The sequence below is a fragment of the Solanum tuberosum genome, unplaced genomic scaffold (genome assembly GCF_000226075.1).
Source record: "Solanum tuberosum cultivar DM 1-3 516 R44 unplaced genomic scaffold, SolTub_3.0 scf00504, whole genome shotgun sequence".
Lineage (NCBI taxonomy): Eukaryota > Viridiplantae > Streptophyta > Magnoliopsida > Solanales > Solanaceae > Solanum > Solanum tuberosum.
The window spans coordinates 295,284-313,477 of NW_006239420.1; the positions used below are offsets into that span (position 1 = coordinate 295,284).

Consider the following 18,194-nt stretch of genomic DNA (forward strand, 5'->3'; position numbering starts at 1 on the left):
CCTTGTTAAAAATAAATTATATAAAAGTTTTCGATAATCAATATTAGTTATAAATAAGTTAGGACCGTTAAAAATGTGCACCACAACAACATAAATAATTTTTTTTAGAGACAATCTACTTGTCAGAGGTCAAACTTTCACCACATTTTGTTATTGTTACTTAATTACTCTAGCAAAATTTATAGAAGGAGAAAAATAAATTTGAAACAACAGCAAAATAATATTGTTGATCCGTTTAGAAGTTCATTCTTCGTTAAACTGCTGCTCTGAAGGCCCTTCTATATGCTTCATGAATACAACTTTACGACTTTTTCAGAAATATGTATGTATAGTTGTTGCATTATGAAAGTACAAGTATATCAAAATGTTCGATTCTAGACTCATGTTGAAGAAATATTCTCAAACATTAAAAAATAAAAAATGAGTCTAGCCTAGATAACTCAAATGCTTAGCAATGACTTGGGATATAAAAGACAACAAATCTATGTTAATAGACATATCTTTTGTAGCTTAAGATATTACTTTTATTTAGAGCAGGTTTTGTTTCCTATTCTTCAAATTAAGCTTGCTGAAAATAGTCATAACTAACACAAAAAATATTTAGTAGAGATGAATGAGAAGGAAAAAAAGAAAAGCATTAAAAGGACGAAAGTTTTGTCCAAGTGAATTCACAAACATACAAAACGAAAAATAATCAATATAATTTTAAGGAGACAAAAAAATAGCGAGAATAAACATACATAAAAGGGAGTAAACTATGAGATATCCAATGATGATAACAAATCATTCTAACCAGAAAAGTTCTCATGTTTCAAAATAACATACATCAGAAAATTGACTAACACTTCAATAAACTTTCAATCCTTAAAGTACTCATAATATCCAGTGATAAAATTTAATAAAAATAGATAACAACAACATAAAAAATAATAATATGGGAATACAAAGTTATTAACTCTCAGAGGATTTTCCAAAGAACACAAAATCTAATCCTTGTATGTGAAGAAATGACGTTGTTGATGAACAAATTAAAGATTTGTAAGTTTTTTTTTTATTGTACCTTCAACAATTCCAGTAGAGAAAACTTGCTTGAATACTCAATTAACGTTTGTTATTTAATATGTACTAACAAATACTTATAACAATAATATTACAGAAACATAAACAACAAAACTTGAAGCATGTACTCAAAATAACAATTAATACTATAAGCATATATTAATGACTGTAAAAACATACCAGATCAACATTAGAATGAAACATAATGGAAAAAATCGAGCCCACTGAATGCACAGTGTCCCCTTCATGAAGTTATTCCCGTCTAGTACCCGAGATTTAAAGGAAGAGATCCTCTCAGAAAATAATGATTCTATTCACCAGTGTATTGTTACAAAAAAAATGGTGTCAGTAAGTCATTCAACAGGAGCAAAGTACACAATTATTTAATTGTCTCGAAGAAGTAGAAGTAGTTCAAATTTTTCGTTCTTTTAAAATGAAAGGAAATTCCTCTATTTATAGACAAAAAAAGTAGTGTGAACAAATAATTATTGTGTCTTATTGAAAAGGTTACAAACTTTCATAAAAGTCAAAATTTTTCATAAAAGTCGCAACTTTTCATAGAAGTCACAACTTTTCATAAAAGTTGCAACTCTTCAAAAAAGTCATAACTTTTCATGAAGGGGAACATAAGCAATGGTGTAAGTGAGCAACTCAATAGGAGAAAAGTACACAAATGTTTACTTGTGTAGAAGAAGAATAAGAAGTTCAGAATTTTTGTTGTTTTAAAATGAGAGAAAATTCTTCTATTTATAGAGGACAAAGGGTAGTGTGAACAAATGTTTGTTGTGCCTTATCGGAAAGGTCACAACTATTTGAAAAAGTTGAAACCCTTCGGAAAGGTTATAAAGTCACAACTTTTTCATAAAAGTCACAACTTTTCATTGAAGTCGCAATTTTTCATAAAAGTCACAACTCTTCATAAAACTCACAACTTTTCATGAAAGGGGAAATATAATTTTGGAAATAAATAAATTTAAAAGGAAATTCTTGCTTGTGATGGCGCCACGTAGGCGGGCCTAGAATTATCTTTTATATAAATATACGATATATAATATTAGTATTATTATGTAATTAGCCATTATTTATCGTAACTCGATTATGGTATTATTTCGTTACTATTAAGTATTACTTTTTCACCTCCATAATATACTTTTTTTCTTTCTTTATCATTTCTTAAACCCACTAAACCCTCCCCTTATCCTCTCTCTCTCACCACAATGCTCACTACAGCAGCAGCTACGATGGCCGGCTCAGCCACTCCCTTGCAGTCGACCTCCGTATCTCTCGCCGCCGGCGAACTTTCCTTATCAATCGCAGTACTTAAACCAACAAACCTCGCCGGCCGTTCATCCACTTTCCGCCGCAACTCCAGCCTCCATTCCATCCGGGTTGGGAATACAAATTCGGGTCGGGTCAATACTATTGTGTGCAAAGCTAACCGGTCCGCATACTCGCCACTGAATTCCGGGTCGAACTACGGCGACCGTCCACCGACTGAGATGGCTCCGCTTTTCCCCGGATGTGATTACGAACACTGGCTTATAGTTATGGATAAGCCTGGAGGTGAAGGTGCTACTAAACAGCAGATGATTGATTGTTACATACAAACATTGGCTAAAGTAGTTGGGAGGTAGTTTTTGCTTCACTTACCTTTTTTTCAAGCGTTTAATTCAATAATTTTGTTGGTAGAAAGTCACTATCTAGTTGAGTGTTGCCTCTTATCCTTTCACACTGATAGTTATAGTATTAGGCCTGTAGTTTATTGTTATTTGGTTTCTGTTATCTCAATTATTGTGTTATTTTGTTTTTTAATTGTTAAAGGATGTTTTGTCATGCTTTTTTTTTTCTTTTTTGCCATGGCTTCTTTACTCCCCTTAGGGTATCCAATACACTCTACCCTTCCCTGAACCCACTTCTAGAATTACACTAGATATGTTGTTGTTGTGATTTTGTTGGGTTATTAACTTTGATGTGCTTATTTTCCTCTTTTCAACTGTTGCTTAAACATTTTCTTTAATCACTGTTTTTTTATGGAGTATAAAAGTCAAATTAACATTTCAAACTCCATACTTGGTCAACACCGTCACATGAAATGAAGCAAATAGATTGCCCTCAGGGCTTCGGTGGTAAGAGGTTAGCTTGTGATGTGTGAGCTAAGGTGCATATTATGGGTTCGAACCTTGTGGCACAGTGAACAGAAATCTGGTATTAAAGTGGAGAAGGGTAGAAGGAGAGGTTCATTATTCACCAAATTTAGAACAGTGCATAATTGGCCCTTGGGGATTCCTCGGTTATCAGAAAAAAGTAGAGAGGGATAGTGGGATAGGCCTATTATCCACGGAGTTTCGAACCGTACGCCATGGGCCATTGTCGGTTATACAGAAAAAATGAAACAGATAGATTAGTTTAGTAGCGATACTCTGCAACTATTTATTTGTAATCTTGGACCTGCACTATGCTATCCCACTTGTGTCTTGGCTGCTCTGTTTCTGAAAATGAAAAAAATATTTTCTGGAGATTGCAAATTCTAATTTATTAGTTTGTCTCTTGTTTAAATAGTGAAGAAGAGGCCAAGAAGAAGATATACAATGTTTCATGCGAAAGATACTTCGGTTTTGGATGTGAGATTGATGAGGAGACATCGAATAAGCTTGAAGGTTAGTGTGTGGATCAAATTGATTCCATAAGCAAGAGTTTAATTATGCCAGTCACCATGTTTCTTAAAGACTGTATTCTTTGAAATCTGTACAGGTTTGCCTGGTGTTCTCTTTGTCCTACCAGATTCATATGTCGATCCTGAGAACAAGGATTATGGAGGTACATCTTTTCCCTCTGCTGACATTCCTGTTTTAGAAGCAAAATATGAGCTTTTCTTTGTTTTGTATCTGGTCTAATGGCGGAGCCACTTTTATGCTAAGGGGTGTCAATTCATCAGAAAATTAATTTTAGTTTTATGTATAAATACTATATGTTGGCGCTCCCCTTATTTTTTACACATGCCTATTTTTTTTTTTATATATATATATTTTGACACCTCTCAGTTTAATTCCCAGTTCCACCGCTGAAATCTGGTTTATATACCTTAGTGGTAAATCCTACATGGCTAGATGTCCCCTTTTACCCTGCATGCTATCATGGATCAAAAACTAGCCGTGATTGAGTTACTGATAGATAGCAATTGTATCATTATTTAAGCTATCCCAAGGGTTCACAATGTGTCTCCAATCTATAATTCTTCTTTCTCTTTTCTCCAAGCTATAATCCTTCCAGACCATTGTGTGCTCTTCAACTATTCCAACGATTACCTGTTACCTCCCTCTATTGGGTAGTTTGCCTACCAAGGCTTAGGCAGTTAGGAAGATATCACCTAGTGTTTTTGTCTCTGTTGGGATTTGAACCTTGGTTTCCGAGTGTTATCTACTCGAATCTCTTGGAACTTGTAAGTCATTGATTACTTGGTCGATAATAATAGTAGGCTGCTTACTGATGATGTACTGTGTTTCTGCTAGGAAAAGCAAGCTCAGAAGTATCAGATTTCCTCATCATAGAGGAGAAGAAACCCTCACTATTTGAGTACTTGTGTTTAATTGTTTCTCCTGTGTATGATCCTTTCAAGAACCATCAAGGCGATGGACCTTTAGTAGGATGGAACTACTGGAGGGTTTAGTCAGTGTTTTATAGCAATAATAGGAAGGAAGTGTTTGAACCACTTTGATCTAATTGGCTTTTCCCACCCCCAGCCCGAGTCCTACTTATGTGCATGTTCAACTTCCTTTTGTCTGCTTCCTTGATTACCCTCAACTGTCAACTTCACTGACCTTGCAATTCATTTGTTTCCTCATTTTCAGTTCTTGCAATTTTCATAAGATTGACGATCAATAAACAGATGAAAAACTGACAACAAAAAGCTTCTTTTGGCATTATGTTAGCAATCATAATTATCTGCCCGTATCTCCTCGTCACATGTGTGTTTAGGAGATCCTTTTGTATATGCTTAAACAATCAATCAACGATGCCTCAATCATATTTTTCTCTGATAGGAAGTGAAGTAAACATCAGCATCTCATACTTTATGCTCAAATATTTGTAGCACATTTGGTTCTTTTCTCGAGTATTTTGGCGTATGGCCCGGCAATTAAGAGTACTAGACATAGTTTATTGTAATTGAAACAAGGAATTTGAAAATATTAACATGTCCTGAGATCCCTAACATCTTTTCTAATCTGATGACTGTCTGTCAGCTGAGCTATTTGTGAACGGAGAGATAGTTCGAAGGTCACCTGAAAGACAAAGGAGAGTGGAGCCAGTACCCCAGAGAGCTCAAGACAGACCCAGATATAACGACCGAACACGTTATGTAAGACGCCGTGAGAACACGCGGTGAAGACTGACCTCAATGTGATAGTATTGCAATAACAACTATACCTCAATCCCAAACAAGTTGGGAGAAAAATCTTGTTGTGGAAAGATAATTTATTGGTTGTTCTGTTAACTATTGTTCTGTGCTAATGGAACATTTGATGATTTTGTTTGACCTCTTTGAAAATTAGGTACTTGATAGTCATGCAAGTTCATTGATATGTAAAGTAATTAGTTTTCTTTGTTTGTTCTACTAATTCTGCTCTGTTAAATCATTTGAATTAGTAACATTTCATTCACACAGATCATCCAACTTGTGTATCCACAAGTAAGATCTTACAAAATACGACACAAGCTGGATCAGCACATCATACACACACATTGCTACACTTTTTGGATAGTCAAGAATGAATTAGTAACATTTCGATTCTCACACAACTGATTTAAGTTTGTTTCCCATGACGGAGTTCTAAGAAGAAGAAAAAGTGAGCCAAAAAGATGGAGTAAGGGCTATTTTTAACCCATGAGGGGTATATTTTAAACCTTTTCAAAAGTTCAAGGGTATTTTTGATCCTTTTTCGATATTAATACCGACCATAGAAAGGTTTCACATCACCTTTTCTATTTTTAGCTTTATATATATAGATTGGAAGATGAACAAGACGAAAAAATCATGAATTTAGTCCAACAATATATAATACAAAGAATACACATTTAAGAGACTTTATAGTGGTTAAAAATGTACAAATATGATGATTTACTATTTAATATTCAATTTATTAAATAATTTATAACATTTATATTTAATGTAGGGTAAAACCGTAATCTAACTTTTGCCTAAAATTCTTCTCACGAAAGAAAAACTTTCCTCTTTTGACAAAAATCTCTCTATTCTGAATCATTTGGAAGCACCCGGATTTGAGCAATCTGTTCAAATGTATGTACAAACAGGTAGTCATCTGAAGGGTTCAATAGGCTCACTTTCTTCCAGAAACCAAGCTGTTTCAAAGCACTCAGCTGCTTCCATTGCTGAACCTTCCTCTTTGTAAATCAGGCCAAGATTATGCCAAGCAGCAACATTCGTCCGATCAAGTCGCAGTGCTCCTCTCAGATAACTTATAAGAGTTGCAGGAGAATGGTTACCAAGCTGCCTAAGTACCACTGCAGTTGATATTAGACTTGGCACGTGAGACGGATCAACAGCAAGAGCGTTTGTGAAATCTGTTAATGCAGCTTTGTGAAGGCCCTTTGACTGATGAAGCAAGCCTGTAAAATATACCTCAATTATCAAAATGGCAAGCTTAGAAGTGTGCAGAAGCATGTTCATCATGCTACAACATAGAGTAAACATTATCATTTGTAGTCCGAGAAACATCGTAGAAGTTCCGAGTACATGATAGGGGCTAGAATTAAAAGTATTTTGACCTTCTAGATGCTAAGGAGGGAGTAAGTACACTATAAAGCCGGTAGCTAGCCCAAATAAGAAATATGTGATCACTACATAAACAAAACCTTGTAACTTCAAAGATGACTCCTGATGTCTGAAGCAAAAACTAATTACGTAGAAGAAATTGGTGGAAAAGAAGTAGGTTCATCCTCCAACATCCATATATGCACAACCAGGGGTGACAGGTGACAGGTGACATGGAAGAACCAATCAACATTCTACTCACAATTTCTCTGAAAAATCAGATGCTGGTGTGGATATCTGATACTAACAACGAAAAATTGAGCATAGCTAATCGACAGATAAGCCACACAGAAAAAATTGAGTCAATAGAAAGAGTCACTCCCTCGGGTCTGACAAGGTCCCATGGAATATAGGTATTACTATCACTTCCATATTACCAGATTATGTTAATTTAAGAGGAAAGAATGGACCGCTGAAGACATTGCAAAATATATGTTTGTATCAGACAGGAATACAATACTGCTAGAGCTATTGCAGAACTCTTGGGACGTTTAAATTTTCCCAGGATACCAGTAATAAAATGCAAAGCCTATGGGATCACAAAGCTAAAATTATCATATCCGCCACATATGTTTTCTTCCTTGGCTTTCATATATAAGAAATAGCCAAATGACTCTATATTGCATACGGACTGTAATAACCTTTTATTGCTTTCTCATGAATATTATAACAATAAAAATGTAGCATCTGAGACACGTGGATATGTTAGGATAGTAAGCGCTAAGCAATGCATGAGGAGAAAATGAGTGTGAAATATATCTACCAGCAATATACAATCTAGAAGCGGAATAACAACTAATGGCTTCAGATTTGGAAAGACAGAACTCTGCATCTTGCCACCGGGATGATTTAATGTAGATGGAAGCAAGATCATGCCAGGTTTCCAGCTCCATAGTTCTATTGAAGTCTTTCTCCTTCTGTTACATAAATGATCATCAAACGCCATATCTTCTTTCTTTTTCAAAATAATATAAGATAATAATCATAATTTCATGAGGGGGTAGAAAGGGGTAGCACACAAGACAACAGAAAGAGATTTGTAAGAAAGAAGGATAGTTAAGTCGAATTTGCAAGCTTTGTTGCAGATTAAAGAGCAAAAGAAGAGCACGGAAGCAGCGGAATAAGATCTGCTTGCTTAAAAACAATAGTTTAAGCATGTGTGGCTTTTCAGGTAGCATGGTCTCTTTGTAATCAATCTCTTTGCAAACCTCATCGTCAATGACTGGGTTAATAAACTATAAAGAACTCCATGATGGTGGATGAAATAAATGGCAAGCAAGGGCTAATCAGTCGAATGTTCAAGTTAATGTACCAACTTCAAATTAATTTTTTAACTTGATATAACTCTATTCTAGGGAAAGAATCTAAGTGACTGACAGATAATTTCCACCTACCACCAAGTCTCTAAGAAACTAAAGAATTAATTTGAATCCTTCCATATAATGAAAACTTGTTAGCAGCACGGGAGGATATAGCCAACATATAAAAATTGCCTCTACCGGTAAAAGACACAAAGAATCTTATAAAGCGAGCCTACCCCCACCTTCCTTCCCCAACCCCCAAAAAGTGAACGTTTCATTTGAACCATACTTAAAACTTAAAAGGTACTATCAGACAGCTGGGCTTCAATAGAAAAGGTTATGCTTTAGACTACCCCTATACTCCCCGATTCAAAATGGCTGCAAGAGCAAAATTAGTTCAATGTAGACTTTTATCTTAAAGTCATCTCAAGGAAATATGTTCCTAGAGGCTACAACACATGTATATATGTTCAGCCACAGATCAGTTCTCTGGAATAAATCCATTGCATACATTCAAATCTTCCCCTAAGGGACTTTTGATCTGCGAAGTGAGGTTAACTCTATAGCTTTTTCCATAGACATGGTATTAACCTATACCATTCTGGGCTCATTTCTAGCTTGACAGCTGCCTCATCAACAAATGCTCCTTAGAAGCAGCTCGAATTCTACTCAATTAATCTGACATAGGTATAGTTATTTCATTTGTAACCCTGTTGCAGGCTATTCAAGCACCCAACATGGAAATGATGCACTCTAGAAAATGGTCCATTCACCTCATAAGGGCAATTGACTTACCTTGAGATTTTCCTCCAATCCAAAGCTCTTTCTCTGGATCTGAAGATCAACAAGAAGCTGAACATATGTTCCTATAGCATTTTTCACTTGGCCTTGTGCAATTTGGAGCTTAGCTTTGGTTCTCAACAAAGCTCCCTGATCCCACTTTCCGCTCTGATCTACAGCTTCATCAATGATAGTTTCAGCTTCTGGAAACTTTTTTTGAGCTGATAACACCCGAGCCCACAGCATCCACCCCTTCAGAGTAGACTCACCTTCCAATTCAACAAAGCACCTTGCATAATGGAGTGCAGTATCCAAGTTCCTTTGCTCCGCATTTTCTACACAAAGATGGTAAATGACATTGGAGTCATTCATCTTTGTCAGTCTCCCAGCAGATTCCAAGGATTGAAGTGCCTCTGATTGCATCCTAACCCTCTCAGAATCTGTCATCGCTGCTCTAGACTGTGCTGAAAGTGAAAGACCTAAGACATAGTTTGCAACACCCATCAGGTGATTGCATCTACCTTGCAAACTTTCAATGGCTCTACGAGCAAAATTTATGCCATCTTCTGCACATTCTAAGCTTTCAGCACAGATTCTTGAAGCCAGTAACAAACCTGGAACACAAGTGGGATCCTCGGCACTACTCAATAGTTTCCGCAACAAGTTCAAGGCGGTGAAATTATCTCCTTCTCCGTAATAACAGAGAGCTAAGATATGATGCCTTTCACACAGATCTATATTCCTAGGAAGCAACTCTTCTACTTGGTTAGCCAGAGCCCATAGGCCACCTGAGATAGATAATGCGTAAGAGAGATGGTCAACAATCGAAGGATCCCACTCTATAATTTGTAGAGTAACCTTTCTCAATAAAATCATTAAGAGAAGAATGGCCTCTTCAATATTGGTTCGGGGAACAAATGAACTGTCCATTTGGAATCTGAGACTAGGGGGATTGTATTCATTTCCGCTGTATAGAAGAAAAATCGCAAACTCTTTTTTAATCTTTGCATTAGTTTGAACATCAAGATTCCACTGACGAAGTAGAGCTCGGCGGTATGACATAATTGCTTCCTTCGGAGCATCTGCAAGTATCCATAATTGTGGAAGCAGCTCGACAGCATTGCTGAGAGTCTCCTGCAATTTACAATCAGCACCAAAGTTTTCAGGCAAGCCTTCTGGTAATGAAGATTCAACAATGTCCAGAATAACAGTGCATGATTGAGCAGCTTCTGCAAAAATATTTGGAGAATGCATCAGATGAAGATGTCGAATATGTAATTCCTAATCATGCTGTGTTCACAATCACATATAGACACGGCATGGTAAGAATGTAAAAAAATCTGCTGCAGGAAAGATGTGTGCTTGTAAGGTTTCTCAGAAGTAACATACACTATTCTCATACTACCCTACAAGTGAGATATCTAACTGAAAAGCCAAATTATGAATTAAACCAGATCATTTTGGAGAAATTAACACGTGATTTAAAAGAATAAATAAGACCAAACAATGAACTAAACAAGCACTAGCAATCAACAAAAACAGATAATAATTCACATTGTCCCATGGAAGGCCCCAAGGATGGATACAGTTATGTAAGAGAGCCAGCGCAAACTTCAACAGAGTTGAACTAAACTTTTACATATAAAAACATTTGCAAAGAAACCCGATTGATAACATAACACAAAAACTTTAGCATACTGAACAAAGTTGTCCTAACTGAAAATGATCATCATATTGAAACACGTAAAACATAGATATTACAACAATAACTAATACGCCTCAATGCAAAGCTTGTCAGTGTTTGGCTGTATGAATTGTTGTAATTCATTTTGCTCTGTTTGAACCCATGTAAGAAATAATGTTTATTCAAAAAGTGAACTGAAAAACTACCATGTATAGTCTTACCTTTAAACCTCCCAAGAGCCTGCAATGATTTTGCTTTAAGAAAGACTGCTTCCAGGAGCAAACTCACAGCATGTATGGACATTGGTGGTGGATCATACTTCTGCGAACGTCTCTTTTGAATTTGAGCTCTTTTAGCAAGGGTGACTTTCATTTTAGTCGTCACTGAGGCAATATCTATCCCTTCAAACACATGTAGAGCAGCCTCTATGTTGCCGTTTTGGTACTCATATCTTCCAAGCAATGCCCTTGCTTCCTAGAAATTAGATGAAGTTTAACTGTCAGATGAATGAATAATAATAATTGTAATACATGCCATTGAAACTTGAAATGGTTTAGGATGAGATGGGACACTACACAAAAGGAAAATTTAATATGGTACCTCATAATTCAAAGCACCACTCTCGCGCAAAGATGATTCAGCTTCTTCAATATTGCCAGTGTCTCCGGCTCTTGATGAACGGACACTTGCCCTGTAATCCTTAGTCGCAGGGGAATCAGGCAATGGAACCATGTCACCTCTCTGTAATTGTTCGCCCGAGCAGAAGCACTTCATCATCTTCCTCAACTTCAAACTTTTCTGAGCCTTCCCCGGCTTGTTGACCCAATTATCATTCTCCATATTGTACCAACTCCCTCACGATGCTTTAACAGCAAGCAACACCAACAACAATGAGTTTAACTCGTTTGCCCAAAGAACTCATAACTAAGAAGATTCAACCAGAACCAACTTTTATGCAATAATTACAAACCTAAAGTTAGGACACACAAACTCAGGACCCATCATATAGCAACCAACAATGGACAAGTAAAGAAAGAAGGGGTTGAGGAATTTTACTTTTCACTGTTTAAGAATGAAGGATATAGTGGTGAAAACAACATAACATAGCCAGATCAGTTCCCATATTTTTATTTGCAATCAAAATTCCATTTTGATCAAAAGGGTAGTCTATGATCAACCAATAACTCAAAAGAAAAAACAATAAAACCCCTACTCCTTCTCTTTTGCACCTCCTTTTGTGGAATTACGCAGGGTATGTTGTTGTTGAATCTGTGCCCATTTCTACAGGGCATGAACTTGAACTCCAAACAACACAATAAGGATGAAAGCTAAGGAACTCATAACCAAAAAGATTCATCTATAACCAACTATTACGCGTTAATTAGAAGCCTAAAATAAGGATAAACAAACTCAGGACCCATCATTATATACCAACTAACAATGCACAAGCAAAGAAAGAAGTGGTTAAGGAATCTTACTTTTTACTATTTGAAGAATAATGGAAACAGTGATGAGCACTTCCCATATTTTTTATTTGCAAAAATCAAAATGGATCAAAATTCCATTTTGATCAAAAGGGTATTCTCTAATCAACTAACAATCCCCAAAATCTTCAACAAAATCCCTACTCCTTCTCTCACTTTCTTCTCTCTTCTAGGCAACTTTGCAAAATTCACAGAGTCCCTAAATTGAAATAGTGATTTGGGTCTCTGTGGATTCTCTAATCAATCAATAATTCAACAAAACATCACACCAAACACACCCTTTTTCTCACTTTCTTCTTCTTAATAGTAAAATTCTCAACTTTGCAAAATATGGGTCTCAATGATCAACCAATAATCCAACAAAACATCAAACCAAACACACCCTTTTTCTCACTTTCTTCTTCTTAATAGTAAAATTCTCAACTTTGCAAAATATGGGTCTCAATGATCAACCAATAATCCAACAAAACATCAAACCAAACACACCCTTTTTCTCACTTTCTTCTTCTTAATAGTAAAATTCTCAACTTTGCAAAATATGGGTCTCAATGATCAACCAATAATCCAACAAAACATCAAACAAAACACACCCTTTTTCTAACTTTTTTTCTTCTTAATAGTAAAATTCTCAACTTTGCAAAATATGGGTCTCAATGATCAACCAAGAATCAAACAAAACACACCATTTTTCTCACTTTTTTCTTCTTAATAGTAAAATTCTCAACTTTGCAAAATATGGGTCTCAATGATCAACCAATAATCCAACAAAACATCAAACCAAACACACCCTTTTTCTCACTTTCTTCTTCTTAATAGTAAAATTCTCAACTTTGCAAAATATGGGTCTCAATGATCAACCAAGAATCCAACAAAACACACCATTTTTCTCACTTTTTTCCTCTTAATAGTAAAATTCTCAACTTCGCAAAATATGGGTCTCAATGATCAACCAATAATCCAACAAAACATCAAACAAAACACACCCTTTTTCTAACTTTTTTTCTTCTTAATAGTAAAATTCTCAACTTTGGTACTATGAGTTTGTGTGACAACTCAATGATCAATCAATAATCCAACAAAACATCAAATTAATTCCCTTTTTCTCTTCTTTTCTGAACAAATTTCTCAAACTCCATGATTCACAAAATCTCAAAATTCAATGATTTGGATTCTGCATCAATCAAGAATCCCACAAAATCTTTCAATTTTGTTAATTTGAATTGTGATTTGGGTATTTGTGAGGATATTTGAAATGGGTTTTGCGTAGAAAAGACTAGAAAATCGCAAATGGTATGAAATAGTGAAGAAGAGGATTCTACTACTATGAGGAAAGATATGGAATAAAGGAAAAAGCAGTGGGTGGGATTTGGAAAAGAAGATTTTAGAATGGGACCAATCTGTAATTTAATAAACTTTCTAAAATGGTTAAGCTTCTGCCACCTGGAATAGTGGAATTATTTTTTCATTACACTTAGTATTATTTTATATCGTAAGCCGTTTGATAGTGATTTCTTTTGTTCGGTAGAGCGACAAAAGGCAACTTTAATGATGGAAACAATTGAAAACTCAAGAAGGTCGTCTTTGAAGAAGCGTTTACACTGATTGAATTCAGTCGTTTATTTTTTGAAATATTATGTATGTCTTAATATAAAATTACAAAAATCAAAATCTTCTTTATTTTTTAAAATTTTGTTTCTAATTAAACTAAGATACTTGAATTAAAATGGAAAGAGTATTTGTTAAAATTTTAAGAGGTTGTTTGGTATAAGAACTGAGATAAGTAGAGATATCCCATAGGACTACTTTACCTCACCTTTCATATGGGTTCGTAATTCATCATCTTAGTATAAACAGTGTGATAAAATAATCTCAAAATTAGCTAATACCTCATATCTAACATGGAATAAAATTAATCAAAATTATTTTCCTTATTCCACGTATCAAGCGATCCTTAAGTAGATTTTCGCACATTCTCACATACGCAAACACATATAAAAAATAGGTAGAAGTCTAAAACCTTGTCCATAAATTATGTGAATGTTTTTAAATAAGTATTTGTTTATCAAAGCCATACATTATTTCAATTTTCCGAACTTGAAATATAGAACTTTGAATATGAAAAATAATAACATTTTCAAGTTCTTTTGTTTATTTTTCAACCACAATTACTTCAATTTTCAAATATCGTTTTACAACTTAAGTTCAATTATATATGTTTTTAAATATGAATCAATTCATGTTCCTTTTTATAATGTACTACCTATACTAATTAATGTTGTTTTTTCTTCAGCATATATATAAACAAAAATAAGAGAAAACCACAATATCATATCAATATCAATTTGACTTTGAGAAGTTGACATCTTATTACATATTTTTATAGTAATATATTTGGTTTGATTTTGCATAAATTTGTCTATGTGGCAGTTGACTAGTTATTTTAATTTATATTTTTCCTTTTCAGGCCACTTTCATCTCTCACAAAAGATGGGGATAGATAGTGATGATGATAGTTGAATTATTGGGGTCTCTAGCAAGGTGTGTGATGTATATAGTCTACTCTAATGCAAGCATTATTGGTTGCTTCCACGATTCAAATTTATGACTTATAAATCACACAAATACAACTTAGCTATGAAATTCACTAAGGTGCCAAAATATGAAAACCCTTCAAACCATTGAACAATATTTCATCAAAAAGGACCAAAATTTCCTAACGTTTGTGATTTGTCTTATATATGCCCTTCATTAACCTATCGACTCATAGATGTCCCCAACATTATCTTCAGTCTCAAACATATATACCCTTCGTTGACCTATCGACTCATGCAAGCTACAAAACACACATAGTATCAAAAAAGTTAGATTGTACACATTATACAATACACACTCTACAAATTGTGAATGATAAACTTTTGTGTGGTCTCAAAAGTAGTTTTGCAATTCACTAAGCTGCCAAAAAATAAAAATGTAAACTTTTTAAGTACATTACATTGTTGTTGTTTTTTCACTCCTCTTGTTTTTCTTTAGAAATTCCACTACTTTCACTTTCCAATCCAGGACTTGACTCTGTAGTTTGTGTTGTGCCTTTGGATTTTGATGGTCGATTCAAGCCACCATCCTCCTTGGACTTCTTTCTTCGCGATTTTTTAGGGATATCGGGGTTGTTTTTGCTCGAGGATTCACTCAATTTGGTTCCATCGGACGTGTCCTTGTTATGATGTCTCCTGGAACTCCTGGATTTTGTGCCAGGCTCTTTGTTTGTAGTGTTTTCATTGCTTCCATTTTCTGATGTGGAATGTTTCCTGGATGTTCTTGGCTTCTCTTGTTTTTCTTTGGGTGGTGAAGAATTTGCATTTCTTGACCTTCTATTTGAATCTGCAATTTCCATGAAACATATTGTGTAAAAAGAATGAAAAAAATATTGATCCTCTTGAAGTAATAGGCGAATCTAAGATTTAAAGTCTCGAGTTGGTGTGCTATTATATGAGATATATCTTCTTTCAGAGAGTTAAAGTGTCAAAAACACATCTAAAGTATCTTGTTTTTTGTTAGTTTCCTACCTAAAATATCACCAAATGTTTATCGAAACACACCTCAAATATTAGTTGTTCACTTTTCGTACCCTGAATGATGATGCTATTTCAGATAGGAAAAGCGAACAACTGATAGTTAAGGTAGAAAACTAACACTTGATAGTTCAAATATGAAACTCAAAAAGTCACATAGGAAAAGCGAACAACTAATAGTTCAGGTAGAAAACTCACACACCTGATAGTTCAAATATGAAACTCAAAAAAGTCAGGAAGGAAAAGCGAACAACTGATAGTTAAGGTAGAAAACTCACACACCTAATAGATCAAATATGAAACTAAAAGAGTCGGGATATGTTAGCTGTGTTTTTGACCCTTCATTATTTTTTTTGTACACATTCTTATTTTTCACACATAAATGATTCGAGGAGAATACTATGAATGTGATCACACATGTTGTAACCATTTCTTTGATAATTAAGAGATCCTTCAAGGTCAGTCACACGATTCGAAATTTGGTAGATAAAAGGATTCGTCCCTTTGTCCTTCTACACTTAATACTAAGTTTTTCTTTGCGATAGGGTTTAATCCCATAACGTGTGTCTAACCAACACATCATAATTTCTGGTCTGACTAATTCATATTTACACCGAAAAGATGAGTAATAAGAAGGGGAGAAAAGCAACACACCTTGAGAAACCCATTTAATATCAGGATTTTCTTTATGTTCTCCAGGAGGAGGAATTAAAGGTGCTGATTGAAATGCTCCTGGTGCTATAAATTCTTTCATCTGCCAAAAAAAAAAAAAATTGGTGATTACACAATAATAAAATTGGGTTTATTCATTAAAAAGAATCGATTCAATACATTTCTGGTAACGATTATGGTAAATCAAGTAGTAAGATAAGATGAATGTTTGAAATTGAATCAATTCAATACATATCTTGTGGTGAATCATGTAATAGCATAAGATGAAAAAATGAAACTGAATATATATATTTATTTATTTATTTTAAAAAAGAATTGATTCAACGGACTTTTTCAGTGACTCTGGTGAATCAAGTAGTAGGATAAGATGAAAATTGAAATCGACTATATGGTGAGGTGAATCACTAGTAGAATACAAGAAGAAGAACGATGAACACAAGAAATGTAACAAGTAAAAGAAAAGGAAAAAAAAACTAGGTGATTACACAACAAAAAAATCAAGTCTAGCTATTCATTAAAAGGAATCGATTCAGTATATTTCTTATAGCGACTATGATGAACCAAGTAGTAGAATAAGATGAAAAGTCAAAATTTGATTTATCCATTGAAAAAGAATCGATTCAATACATTTCTTTTAGTGAATTCAATAATTAGAATAAAATAAAAATTGATGAACACAAAAAAATACAACAAGTAAAAATATAAATATATATATATATATATATATATTTACCCAGGTTGGATTATCAACTGATGGACCATCCCATCCTATATGTGCAACATGTTTTACATCTGTTGGAAAACCAATTTGCATATCTTTTTCTTTATCCTCATCTGCACCAAATAATAGAATAAATATAAACGATTCATACAAACGATCTCAACTTATTCAGAATCGAATCATACTCGATTGTTGAATTTTAAGACTTATTGACACTCATTAATACCCGCAAATGATGAATATGAAGAATTTATATAGTCGGTTTCAACTATTTTAACCTCATAGAACAATTATTTTCAAGAATCTAAAAATACCTCCAAATGATGAATATGAAGGATTCATACTGTTAATTTCAACTATTTCACCGTCATAGAACAATCATTTTCAAGAATCTAAAAATACTAACAAATGAAGAATATCAAGGATTCATATAGCTTGTTTCAACTATTCACGTCGTCATAAAATAATTATTTTAAAAATATATATAAATTACCCCCAAATGATGAATATCAAGGATTCCTATAGTTTATCTCAACTTTTTCATATCGTCACAAAACAATCACTTTCAAAAATCTAAAAATACCCCAAAATCGTGTTTATGAAGTTTTATATAGTTTATCTCAACTATTTTAGACAATCACAAAACAATCATTTTCAAAAATCTGAAACAGTTGATCTCAACTATTTCACCGTCATGTAACAATCACCCCCCTCCCCCCTTCTTCCTTACTGGTAGCGCAATCTTCTTTTATGACCTTCACCCCTTTCAAAATCTAAAAATACCCATAAATGATGAATACGAAGGATTTATACCGTCAATTCAACTATTTCACGTTGTCATAAAACAATTATTTTCAACAATAATCTAAAAATACCCACAAATGAAAATGTGAAATAATTGAAAATATAATTTACTTACCAAAAACTTGAGAAATGTACCTAAGGCCTTTAAGAAGGCCTTTCACCTTTGTGGACATAATCTCAACTTAGGTGAAAAATTAATCAAGAATCTGATATTTTCATCTGAAATCAATCATTTGATTATGTGTAGAAACTCAAAACAAAAAACAAAATAAAAAATGAGAATTTTGAAT

General features: G+C 34.2%; 3 protein-coding genes across 5 annotated transcripts; 1 reads left to right on the forward strand and 2 right to left on the reverse strand.

The window, feature by feature from the left end:
• Window positions 1–2,193: 2,193 nt before the first annotated feature.
• Window positions 2,194–5,664, forward strand: LOC102589422 (multiple organellar RNA editing factor 2, chloroplastic-like). The gene is made up of 4 exons (XM_006364505.2): window positions 2,194–2,689; window positions 3,619–3,716; window positions 3,811–3,876; window positions 5,301–5,664. The coding sequence occupies exons 1-4, from the start codon at window positions 2,277–2,279 to the stop codon at window positions 5,441–5,443; spliced, it is 720 nt and encodes a 239-aa protein (XP_006364567.1). The 5' UTR covers window positions 2,194–2,276; the 3' UTR covers window positions 5,444–5,664.
• Window positions 5,665–6,111: 447 nt separating this feature from the next.
• LOC102589751 (tetratricopeptide repeat protein 7A-like) lies at window positions 6,112–12,800 on the reverse strand. 3 transcript variants are annotated; one of them, XM_006364506.2, is made up of 6 exons: window positions 12,133–12,800; window positions 11,255–11,517; window positions 10,876–11,128; window positions 8,986–10,199; window positions 7,653–7,806; window positions 6,112–6,684 (listed from the first exon to the last, which is right to left on the reverse strand). In XM_006364506.2, exons 2-6 carry the CDS (start codon window positions 11,492–11,494, stop codon window positions 6,374–6,376), a joined length of 2,172 nt encoding a protein of 723 aa, XP_006364568.1. In that variant the 5' UTR covers window positions 11,495–11,517; window positions 12,133–12,800; the 3' UTR covers window positions 6,112–6,373. The 3 variants fall into 3 exon arrangements, with proteins under 3 accessions (XP_006364568.1, XP_006364571.1, XP_006364572.1); XM_006364509.2 differs by lacking the exon at window positions 12,133–12,800 and adding an exon at window positions 11,711–12,126; XM_006364510.2 differs by lacking the exon at window positions 7,653–7,806 and having other exon boundaries at window positions 6,546–6,684.
• A 2,339-nt stretch (window positions 12,801–15,139) lies between these two features.
• On the reverse strand, window positions 15,140–17,203 carry LOC102592660 (CRIB domain-containing protein RIC7-like). The gene is made up of 3 exons (XM_015303986.1): window positions 17,113–17,203; window positions 16,362–16,461; window positions 15,140–15,516 (listed from the first exon to the last, which is right to left on the reverse strand). The coding sequence occupies exons 1-3, from the start codon at window positions 17,191–17,193 to the stop codon at window positions 15,146–15,148; spliced, it is 552 nt and encodes a 183-aa protein (XP_015159472.1). The 5' UTR covers window positions 17,194–17,203; the 3' UTR covers window positions 15,140–15,145.
• Window positions 17,204–18,194: the final 991 nt, after the last annotated feature.